General features: G+C 34.2%; 1 protein-coding gene across 3 annotated transcripts in view; it reads left to right on the top strand.

Annotated features, from left to right (window-relative positions):
- The window catches only part of CNTN5 (contactin 5), a 1139291-nt gene that overhangs the window by 1070415 nt on the left and 55999 nt on the right, over positions 1-12877 (top strand). For all 3 annotated transcript variants that reach the window (XM_069469032.1, XM_069469031.1, XM_069469033.1), the window contains one exon: positions 5216-5365. In XM_069469032.1, the coding sequence (XP_069325133.1) occupies positions 5216-5365 (150 nt within the window). The remainder of the gene's footprint in view (positions 1-5215; positions 5366-12877) is intronic.

Below are 12877 nucleotides of genomic sequence, written 5' to 3'. Positions count from 1 at the left end.
GTTGCACGTGAGCCTTCCAGAGGAGCACGTCTTGGAGTTAATTTATGAACACTGCCTCCTTCAAATGAGACTCCAATGTAAATGGGAATAATGTATTCATCTCGAAAAAAGTACAAAAACAACCATAACAAATAATAATTTCACTTACATACCTTCTCCTTTCAAACAAGTTGCTTTTGAGTTAGAAACCTGACTTTCTTCTTCATACTATTGAGCAGTATTAGCTGATCTAGTTGGTGATTGTATCTATTTGGGAATGTGAAATCACTTATAATTATAGAATTGATTGGTCTTTGTTTATATGACTCAGATGTGTCTTAAATAGTATTTTATCAGTGGATATGTCTTCTATCTGTGAATAAGGTTTCCACAGATTGATTAGGTGTTTAAATTTTTCAATTTGATAGGCTTATTTAATATTTTATCAATTAAATTCTTGGATGTAATTCTTTTCCTAGGAAAAGCATTTCAGCAAGAGTCTTTCCCTGAGTTAATATAAGATCTTCCACTGTCATATTCTCTCTGAAACACAATGTTTTCTTTGAAACCAAGTTGTCCCTATAGTTCCAGAAAGAATATCTTTATATAAAGATGCTGTAAAACTTTTAAAAATACTTACTTTGGTATAAATTGTACTTTATCCTTAATCTCCACAATATTGCATTTCAAATCAAAATCTTGATTTTATTTTTAAAAAGTTCATTTCTAATTTGTTTCATTTTGCATGGTATTTCATCAAAATTATTAATACCTTCAACTCATGCTTTTACAATTATTTTACATTACTTACAAGTAATAATGAATTTAGAATTTTCAAATCTTTTTTTTTACATTAAAAAGAGGTTAGAATTAAGGGTGGTGGACAGGATGTGGGCTTGGAGAGGGAGTCTTTACAACCTATAGTTATGACCAAGAGGATGTAAATATGTGTAGCCTTGGATGGAAGGATATTTGTATATGCATTTTCTTTTTAACATAAAGCCTATAATAATTACATTAAGATTCAAAAAATTAATTAATATTGCCAATTTTGATCACACCATGCTATTTGAACTCTATTTTCATTTGTTCAATAAAAATTTATTGATCATCTTCCAGGTAGTGTTCTAGGCACTTGGGATATATCAATGAACAACAACAAATAAATCCCTGCCATTGTGAAGATTGTATTCTCATGGGTGAGGAAAAACAGTAAACAGAGAACAAAATAATCAAATAAATTACATAGTATCTTAGAAGTTGATGAGTGCTGTGGGGAAAAGGAAATCACGTGGAATAAGAGGAATCACAAGTACTATGGTAGGGGCAGTGCATCAGTCCACTTGGGCTGCCATAACAAAATACCATAGACTGGGTGGGTTAAACAACAGAAATTTATTTTATCACAGTTCTGGAGGTTGGGAATTCTAAGATCAAGGTGCTGACCCATTCAGTTCCTGGTGTGGGTTCTTTTCTTGGCTTGCAAATGTCCACCTTTTCACTGTGTCCTCACATGGCAGAGAGAGACAGAGCATGCATACACACAAGTGCTCTGGTGTCTCTGAGCACTGAGATCATAGCCCCACCATTATGACTTCTTTTAACCTTAATTGCTTCCTTAGAAGCTTCGTCTCCAAATATAGCCACATTAGGCATTATGGCTTCAACATATTAATTTCAGGAGGATATAATTCAGTCCATAGCAGAAAGGTTGTATTTGAAATGAAGTGGTCAGAATATGTTTCATTGAGAAGGTACATTTGAGTGAACTTTAATGGAGGTGTGGATTTAGTTATGCCAAAATCCAAGGGGAGACAGTCCGGATAGAAGAAGCAACCAGTGCAAAAGTATTAGAAGCATTACATGCAGAAGCATTAGAAGACCAGTGAGGCAGGGGCAGAATGAGTTTTAGGGAGAATGGTAGAAGATGAGCTCAGAGAGGTATTGGCAGGACCAGGTCATTGGTCTTGGGTTTTCATCCTGAGAAAGAGGAAGAGACATTGGAGGATTGCTAATCTAAGTCTTATCTTTTAATACAGTCACTCAAGCTATGTTGAAAATAGACTATGGAAAGGGTTAGCAGAGAGTTACTAAAGTAGGTAGGAAGCTGTTGTAGTTGAGAGATGATGATGTTTCAAAGTGACAGAAGTAGAAGGCATAAATATGATCAGAATTTGAAAATATTTGGAAGTTAGGGCCCACAGAATTTTCTGATAAACTTGATATAAAGAGTATAAGAGAAAAAGAATCAAGGATGACTATAAGAGTTTTGACCTGACCAACTCAAGGATGGAGTTACCATCAACTAACATAGAGAACCCTTTATGATTGGAACAGATTGGTGTGGGAATGAGGTAAGGAATTCAGTTTGGAACATGATAAATTTGATACATCTTTTAGACATCTTAAATGGGTATTTCAAATAGGGAGCTGGATATATGTATGAGTCTGGAGTTTAAGAGAGAGACTAAGGATAAAGTTATAAGTTAGAAAATTATAGTCATACAAATTATATTTCAAAACATGAGACTGCATGTCAACTCCATGAAAGTAAGTATAAAATAAAGAATAAAAGACTATGAAAATCGAGCCCCAAAATATTCCAATAATAGGAAGTTATGGAGGAGAAGAATCAGCCAAAGGAGACAGAAAGATAGAAATCATTGCGGTAAAAGAAAAACCAAAATAATGTGATGTCCTGGAAGACAAAAGAATAAAGTCTATCAAGGTAAAGAGGCTAATCAACCTTGTCAAATGCTTCTGACATGTCAAATATAATGAGGACCGAGAATTGATTATTGGTTTTAGCAACATGGAGGTCATTGGTGACCTTGACAATAGCAGTTTTAGTGGAATGGTAGGCATCAATGTGTGATAAAAATGGGTTCAAGAGAGAATGGGAGAAAAATTAATATAGACAACTCTTCTAAGTAGTTTTACTGCAAAGAGAAGTAGAGAAATCAACATAATTTGAAGTCATAGATGCCATGATTTGCTCATACATTAGTAGAACAAGGGAAAATGAAAGGAATCCAGAACAGACCTAAAATTTTGGCTGCAACATCCATAAGAAAGCAGTTGTCATTCCCTGAATAAAAATGCTGGAGAACCCTAATAAAGTAGTAATGTCTAATAGGCCATTGAACATATGAGTCTGGATTCCAGGGAAGAAGTTTGTGGCTGAAAATATTGGGGTCATCAGCATGTAGAGGTTACTTAAAACCATAAGACTGGATAAGATCACCATGTAGTAAGAAAATGGAAAAGAGTTAGTAGAAATAGGTTACACCTGGGAAATGAAAAGAAACCAGCAATGGAGAGTGACAAGGCATAGTCAGGTAGGAGAGAAACAGAAGTTAAGTTTTGAAAAGTGTTTCAAAGGGAAGTGTGATCAATTGTATCTAAGGGTGATGATGGATAAAGTAAAATGAGGAACAGAGACCTGACCATAAGGTTTCAGTAACAGAGACCATTGGTAATCTTGACAGGAGCCAATATGGTAGAAAGCTGGAGGTAACAACCTGATTGGAGTGGGTTCAAGAAATAATAAAGGAAAATAATTGGAGATAGTAAGTAATAGCACAAATAGTTCTCAAGTTTTGATATAAAAGAAACAGAAATTGGGTGAAGGCCAGAAGGAGAAGAAATGTTGAGAGAGAGCTTAGTTTTTGCTTTGCGTGGGAAAACACCTGTGTGCTTTTAACAGGAAACATCCATTAGAGACATCTGTGGGGGAAAAAAGAAAGGGCTGGTTCTTCCTCTCCACGATACCTTAAGAGGGCCACCACTCAAGAAGGTTAACATTTTCTCAGTTTTTATTAGAGTAAAAAGTTGGGAAAATGTTCAGAGAGGAGATTGAGTATATGGGGGGGTTGCTAATGACAAATCATGAATTTCAAAGGTCACAGTGGAAGAACTTGAAGAATTAGAGATGTGAGCTGAGCAGAAGAGGAAATATACAGATTCTGTGGAGATTAGAATACAAGGAATGAGGGATGGCCCAGATGTCTAGAGTTGCCTGATATTACTGACATAAACAGTAAGGTCAACCCTGGTGGACCCAAGGAAAATATTGGTGATACAGTGTAGATTGGAGCCTAGTAAGGGCTGCATGTCTGGGAATCTTTTCTTCCCATCTTATGCTTAGCAAGCATAGCTCAGCATTTCACCAAGCTATGGACTGAACAGTGGCCCCTTTTTCTCCCCACCTCTTACATTCCAAGGATATTGCTCAATGGCCAGTGCAGCAAAAATGGACAGACTTTTTTCTGCATCTCCATGTCACTGCTAAAATATCAGCTGTGCAGTGCTGTGAGATTTGTCAAGCAGCCCACACTGCCTGTGCACTGATCATTCACCTTCTCAGAGCTGCTCATTTGGTAATGTGCTTTTGATACATTACAGAAGAGATTTTCCTAGAAAATCCATGATAATTTCATTCCACCTTGCCATAGAAAAACTAAACAAGATCCCCACCCCCTTGGCTCCACCGCCATGCTTACACAGAACTCCAGGACTAATGTAAATCCAGATGATCTTTGCACACCGTAAGGGAGATTCTCCATGTCCTACCTTTTCACCCCTGTAACAAATGTTTTTCTAGGAATATTTGCTAGACAGAAGAGATGAGTGAACAAGAAAGGCAGTCCCAAAGAGAGCATATATTTGTGTAAAAAATACTTCATTACATGGTAATTATATTGACAAACAATTTTATGCTTTGATAAAAATGTAAATGTAGTACAAAAGTCACTCTAAGGAGACTTCAGAGCTTCCACTTAGATACCACAAACTGGGTTTTTAAATTAGAGAGGCATATTCTTAATTTGCTGCTTGGAACTGCCAAGTGATTAAACATGTTTTTGCCAGAACCAAGAGAGGCAAACTCAAGAAATTTGCTAGAAATTGAAGAAAAACTCTTTGCTTAAATTATCATTCTACTTGGCCCCTTATCTGGGGTTGAGAAAATGATTTTTAGTGTAGATAATGGCAAGTTGTGTATAAAGATAAGATGAAAGTGTTCTAATTAACGCCAACAAACTTTGCCATAGGCAAGTGCTTAATATCTGAAGATTGATTTTCATTTGCTAATGACACTAGAGGTGACACCATGACCGTGTGTTATGAGGACAAATGCATCTGCCTGCTGATTCTGTCAGTAGTGGTGATATTCTCGATTGTTATTTGTAGCATTTTTCCAGTTCTCCTAATGACATGAAATCTCCTTCCTCTTTAGTCCCAGAAATCATAACAGGGGACATGGAGTCAGCCATGGCTGTGGACCTAAATCCCTGGGTGGAATATGAATTTCGAGTGGTGGCCACCAATCCAATTGGCACTGGAGATCCAAGCACCCCATCTCGAATGATCCGCACAAATGAAGCAGGTAAAAATTTGGAGAGTCAGAATTCTATTTGGTGTGCGTCTAATCACTTTGAAAGCAAGTTGAAGTAACTGTGATTGTTGCATTGCTTGCCTTAGAAGAATTTGTCCTAATTCATCTACTTAGACATCATAAAATCATTTCCTTTGAAATTATTCTTTTGTTTTGTTTTCAGATCTTTCTCTCCTTATTTCCACAAATAAAGTCATCTAGATGCTTCAATTTTATCCCAACCCTTGCACCCATCTTCAAGTTACCATGAAATTCAAGCATTGAAATTGAAGCAATTAATTTATTCTTCTAATAATATACTTGTTCAATGCAGCATATCCATGAAATTCAGAATAGATCAGGTCACCTTTTTCTCCACTGATAACACTTTTCTTTAATTACAGTGTACTTCCTTAGAATTCTTTTATGTTGCCCTTAACCACCTAACCTGTATAAATCACACTTTACACAAACAAACATAGTCATTCCTTGGTCTACTGCCGTCTCGAAGTCTGTGTGTAAAATAAATACTCATCTGCTTTTTGACTTAGAAAACAGCATTCTTCTAGTCTTTTAGAATAAGTATCTCTGATAAAATGTTCCTAATGACCACATAAGCAGAAGTAACAGCTTTATTTAAAAATAAATTTTGGGATTTCTTGCCTATCACATGGAAGGAGAAGAAAAATAAAGAAATAAAGAATAAAGATTTTTCAAGTAGATTTTTTATTACTTTTTTTTATTTCAGGATATTATGGGGGTACAAACGTTTTGGTTACATGTTATGACTTTGCCACACCCAAGTCATGATTTGAGGCATGCCCTTCCCCCCCTACAATGCTCACTGCATCCGTTAGTTGTGAGTTTACCCATCCCCAACCCCCAGTGAATATTACTACTCTGTGGTCACCTTAAGTGTTGATCAGTCAGTGCCAGTTTGATGTTGAGTACATGTGGTGCCTATTCTTCCATTCTTGTGATACCTCACTTCGGAGGATGGGCTCAAGCTCTACCCAGGAAAATATAAGAGGTGCTAGATCACCGTCATTTTTTATAATTGAGTAGTATTCCATTGTATACATATACTGTATCTTATTAATGGATTGACAGGCACTTGGGTTGTTTCAGATTTTTGATTACTTTGAACGAAGTCTTACTGACATCTATCTTTTATGTCCCTACAAAATTTTATGTTAAGAAAGTACCTGGTAAGGCATTTACTTAGGAGGAATACAAATATTAATAGTGTTGATGAAAATAATGTGAAAACAATTTTAAAAGTTGGGGGTGAGAGGAATAGGGATCAGATACAAGGAGGAAAAAAACCAAATTTTAATGTTTTTATTCTCAATGCATCAATGATAATGTTTTATGCTCACTCTCAAATGGAAGTTCACTGAAATGAATATTTGTCTTATTTGTTCACTGTTCTATATTGGAACTTAGAACAATGTTTGGCAATGGTACTCGATATATTGTATTTTAAAGGGAATAATTTTTTTCTTTCCTTTATATACCCCTGCCTACACCAATACCTAGGTCAGAGACACATGTATGTAGAAGACTAAGAATTAACTGTGTTCATTTTGCATGATATAGAATTGGACCAAAGATATGACTTTTTACTTCTAACAAATTAAACAATTATAAGTAATCATTAAAACAAACTATCAAAACAGTTGATTCTTTCTCTAAAGCATACTCTGGTCTTTTTTTAAAAAAAAAAAATCCTAAATGGTAAAATTATTGCATTAAGTGCAAATAACCATAATATAAAAGATGTTCAGTTTTTTCCAATATAAAAATTAAGCAACCAAGAAAACAAAAGGTAAAGTAGCCTAACTGTGTTGGAAAAGATTCATCCACAGAAAATCCAACCTTTCTACTTTTGTGATTTGCCTATTACAGGTTGTTTTTTCTGCTACTTTTTCAATAGTGTGAATTTTAAATTGAACATTAATTGCCTGGTTGGATTTTCACACATCCATAAAATCAGCCATGCTTTTATTGTGTACAGGTGTTCATTAATTAAGAGCATAACAGGTTAGTCGTTCTTCATTTTATGTACTCACTGTGCAGATACTGAAATCACTGCCAATAGTTGCACTTATACTCACATATTTTCTAAAAAGCCCTGCCTTACTTTGCATATTGTTAATTGTGTTTAAACAAAGGCAAAGATTACTGCCTAAATCAGAGACTCTCTATAAATATTCATTTCAAAAATAAATAATCCATTTGGGATGAATAATCCTTTTAAACTTTTTATAGTATGAATCTCCTTATGCTATTAAAAAGCATTTTAGCAAAAACACTTACATTTCAAACTAAATTGTATTCTGATAATGCATTTTAAGAGACTTCTTCATCTAGTTCTGCAGCTACCTCAATCATGTATTGCCTGCCTCTCTATTTTATCATGAGTTCTATATACATGGCATACTTTAGTCCATTAAAATCTTATGGAAGAGAAGAGAAATAGCATGAAAAATGAATGAAGTACTCTCCTTTGAAAGCAAGTTGAAAAATGCTTGTATTGCCTTCTTTATGCTTCTTGTGCATTGGTACCACACAGGGCTGGAGCTACTAATGGTGTTGAACTGAGTATTGAGTTTTGTGCCTGTTTTGTCAGGCAGCACAGATTAAAAGGGACACCAATATCTTGAGACATCTCTCAAATGATGCACTCTGCCTCTATTAAGTACATATCCTGTATTTCAAAAGATAATCCTGTTCTTATGGGCCAACTAAACTTTGAAAATTGACAGAGCTGCTTGGGAGAGAAAAGGTCTCACATTTGGGATGTTGAATTGAAAGGTTTATGCCTCTTTGAAAATCTCTTATTTAATAGAATATTCTAAATTCCAAAGAAGCTTTTGTAAAGCATTTCTACCTTAGAATTACTCCTTTCCCACACACACACAAAAAAATAGAATTTTTCTTGCAATTTTCCTGTAGAGTATACTTTGAATTTTCCAGCCATCAAAACACTCTTGGTAGTCAATAAAGATGAGATAAATGAATTTGATCCAACTTCTTGGTATTAGGATATCAAAATAGTAATACAAATGTATATTTTTTTACTTTACTGCATATCTGTATTTATTTACAGTGAAATTTTCTTATAAGTTCTAGTTACAGATTAGATAGTAGGTAGGTTGGTAGATAGATAGATAGATAAAAATAGATAGATAACTTCATGTTTAATTTATAAAATGTGTTACTATCATCAAACCAGTATATAAATTTGGGATAAGGTAATGTAAATGCTTTCTCTATTATTTAAAAAGATGACACTCAGGAGAGAAAAATCACATTTTAGAAAATGAATTTGAAATATACATTATAGTAGAAATGGAAAAACATGTAAAGTGAATACAATAACAGCAATTCTCTCACTTAAATGAACTTTAATATTCTATAAGTTACATATTTGTAATACTGTTGAAAGTTAGATGAAAAGGAGAGAAGATAGACTATGTAACTTGTCATTCACAAAAGTTTGTTCTTCTCTATAGCATAAAATTTCTATCATCTCTAAGGATCTTGGTAGAAATCTCAATATTTGCAGTTTCTCTATTTTAAATTTTAATGAACTATATATACACATGCGTATATTCATGTGCATACGTATATGTAAATGTGTATTTTTTAAAAAAGAAAGAAAGTTTTAAGACCAAATCTCAGTTATTAGGAACAAAGGAGATAACAACATGGCTCATATAGCTGATAGTATTTTTAAACTGTGAAACTATTTTGGTCTAGACAAGGCTTTTCTACAAAACATATTCAGAAAATAGGTCTTCAGTTTCCGAGGCAGTTTGTCAGCAGAGGTGGTAATTTTAACAAATGCCTTTCTGGAGGAAACCTGGCCAATTGCAAGGCATGTCCTTTTCTGACAAGTAGCTTCTCTTTGCTGCAATGGTTTCAAAGAAGAAAGGAGGAGGGGCAAAGTGATGGAAGAGCAGTGGAAGACTTGAGCATGAAAGAAAAAGGGGCAATGAGAGGTTATCAACCCAGGAGTGGGCGTGAGACACTCAGGTTACACTTTTTCTACCTTCCTGGACATGGTGATATCACACATCAGTCATCAATCACAAGTGATGTTCCAGGTCCTGTGCCAAACACTTGCCCTTGGTGATACCATTTAATTTTCACATCCACCCTCTAGAGCACTCCTCTAAAGCAGTTTATCCCCGTGTTACATGTGAGAAAGCAGAACTGTAAAATTTTTAAAACTTGCATGAGGTTACCTAGTGAATAAGTGGCAGAGCTGGAATTCTAACCCAGACCCCACTCCGGAGATGATACATCCAAAGTTAACCTCCTCTCCCTGCATACTCCCTTCTTCTTTTTGCCTTTTCCTTCTCTTCTTTTTACCAACAAATCTCATGCAAAGATTATTTTATGCATTCTCTGCTTTTATTTCCTTGTGGACCCATATAAATAAAGAGAATATGAGTTGAGGTAAACACCATTTTTTGTATATACTCACCTCTTCTGTTCTTGACTGTTGTTATTTATAAGAAGATTCATAAATTAGAAAATTCTTACATTTCCTGAAATATCTTTGCAATCTCTTTTGCAAATCAAAAAGGGTATGTTGCCTAGATTTCAAAATTAAAATAAGCTATGCCAAAACTGAAAGTATAATTCCTATGGCATTACCAAAACAATGTTATCCAAATATCTAAGAAGGATATTCTGTTTCAAGATCTCATGTGTATAGATTCATGCTGAACTTTCAGTGCTTATCAAAGAAGACTTCACCACTTTCTCATTTTCAAATCTAAGTATATAATAATATTAGATAACATTTATTGATTATAGTTCCAGGCATTGTGATGAATAATTATGAAAATAACCTCAAAAAATAGGTACTATTATTATCTCCAGGAGGCAACCAAAAGACAGAAACCTTTCAGCCAAGCAGTCAGAATGAGATTCAAGCCCAGATCTTACTCACTCCAACAAGAATACTTTTACCATTTGTACATACCACCTTATTTATCCTATTAATAAGAATAAAAGCATCATTTGAACTCTTTAGGAAACACTACTGTTATTTTTTTATTTTGAAAACACTTTGAATTTAACTCTATAAAGTGAGCTTAAATGAAAATTAATTTAAATATTCATGTCTACATACTTCAATTTGGACAGAAAAAAATATTTTTATAAATGTCCCTCTTGACTTCTACCTTTGCTGTATAAACAACCTCCCCTCCCTCTCTTCATTCTTCTGCACCTGCTTTTGCAAACCAGTTACCGGATAACCATTAAGCTCCTAAATTGCATGGCCTGTCCCAGGTCTCTAAAAAAGCTATGTTATTTAATGAGCCATGTAAACACTAACTGTAATAGAAATTGGAAATTTTTCAGAGAAAAAAAGAGATTGGTAAATGATTTCATGTTTTCTTTGGTTTAGTTGAAAGCTAATTAAAGCATGTTGTTAGTGTGACTTTGTTCAAACTACTGAGTTCTTTCGTATTCAGGCATGCTTAAACTAAGGTAGTACATTATATTTTGTTCATTCATTCTGAGTGTTTACAAGAATGTTTCCAATGCTTAAGATGAAAAGAGACAGCAGTTTATATTTAAACATGCCAGGTAAGACCTAAAACAGCGAGGCATTTATAACTTGTGGGCAAAGTATCAATTACATTATTTGCCCGTGGAGGAGCATAGCTCAGAAAGAAATTCAGAAGAATCAGAGTTTAACCTGCTAACCATGTGTGTAAACTTGCTTCTCTAAGCCATTATGTTCATGAAATTTATCACTAGCCAACTGAGGAAGAAAAGAGTCTAGCTACTTAATTCTAAATCATATTTTTATCAATTACATTGAAAATCTATTTGGTTTCTAAGCAAATATATATTTCTCTGAACTCAATAAAGGTTTTTCTAGGTGTTTGATTATATTAATTTTATGCTTCCAACAAGAATTATAGAACTTTTACACCAGAAGAGCTCTGAAAGATTAAGTCAAATCCCTTCGTATCATTAATATGTTGCTTTATAAAGGGATGTAATTAAAATCAGTGGACTCCAAAGCACTGACTGCAGGGATAATAACTGTGTGCCACCAACTTGAAAAGGAAATGAATGTGCATGGGTTACACTGGTTTTCTGCATGTAATTAAGAAATTTAAGCCAATTAAAATTAGAGTTCCCAATTCAAACATTGTGCCCATGACAACAAACACAATGCCTGAGTTGCAGCTATTAAAGCCTTAAGTTTTCTATTAATAGTTCCTATTATATAATATCTAGTATTCTTCATTTAAGAGTACTTGTTGCTTATACACAAATACTATTAAAACACACTGAACTCTAAGTGCCTCTTTTTGTATCATTTGTTGCACATTAAAACTGAAGGTGGGTGAGAAAAGGAGGATCTTATTTCTTTACATTAAATTGACTATGGGCTATCTTGTCTTGAAAAGAAATTAGCAGCGGTAAGAAAACCTCAAAGACTGATTTTAAATAATAAAAAATTTTACAGAATTTATGTGATTTATGGATATTCGATGTGGAAATTACCCACATAGACATGAACCAAATCATAATAAGCCTTCTTTTGCTTTCTTAGGTCCTCAAATTAGAAAATTTCACCGAAACATTAATCAGTTTCTTTTTAATGATTTTTACTCAGAAAGTTAGAGCTTTTGAAAAATCTAAATGTTTTCTAAAAAAATAAAAGCATTAATGGACTGTGAAACAATACTACCAAAGCTTCAAAGGTTTTGATTTCCAATAGTTACTTATATTTCATCCTGCTCATGTCTTTTAAATGGGCTTCCAGAGATGTCCACTAAATAGCCAACAGCCTACTTTACAACTTTAATCTAAAAGTTCTAAGCATCCTCTGTTTAAATGATGTTTTAGGGCTGAACAAAGCAGAAAAGGATCTTCAATGCCTAATTTTTCTACAGAAACCCATAATCATAGGGATGATGTTCTCAAAGAAGAGGATTCTAAGTCCTAAATTTAAGATATAAACTTAGTCCAGTACAATAGACAAAGTACTTGGTCTGGTATATATTGCTCATCATGTCCTTTAAATGTGAGTTGTCAGAAATAAATATGAAACATGGCGTGATATCTACAAATTATCTTGCTTCCACTATTCGTTTGACCAGGCGTTGGTGGTTACAGTATTCAGAACTCTGAGATTAGCCACCAAAGGCATATTTGGAACCTCGGCTTTTACATATACAGTTAAACCAGCTTCCTTCTTGTGTGGCTTACCTGTACCATAGACCAGAAAATAAATTTAGAACTAATACTATATAATAGTGGTTTTTCAGACATGGTGTCAAGGCCTACTGATAGATCACAGGTTGTTAATGTAGCAATAACTATGACTACTAATAAAGAACTCACATTAATAAGTGATTTGCTTGGTCATGTAAACTAGGACATATTCAGTTATTATTCTAATAACATCATTTATTTTTCAGTTGAATTCCATATGATTCCTTAAATGAGAGACAAAAGGGTATCCAATTCCATGTAATTCTG

The sequence above is a fragment of the Eulemur rufifrons genome, chromosome 6 (assembly GCF_041146395.1).
Source record: "Eulemur rufifrons isolate Redbay chromosome 6, OSU_ERuf_1, whole genome shotgun sequence".
Classification (NCBI taxonomy): Eukaryota; Metazoa; Chordata; class Mammalia; order Primates; family Lemuridae; genus Eulemur; species Eulemur rufifrons.
This window is presented reverse-complemented; position numbering and strand designations above follow the sequence as displayed.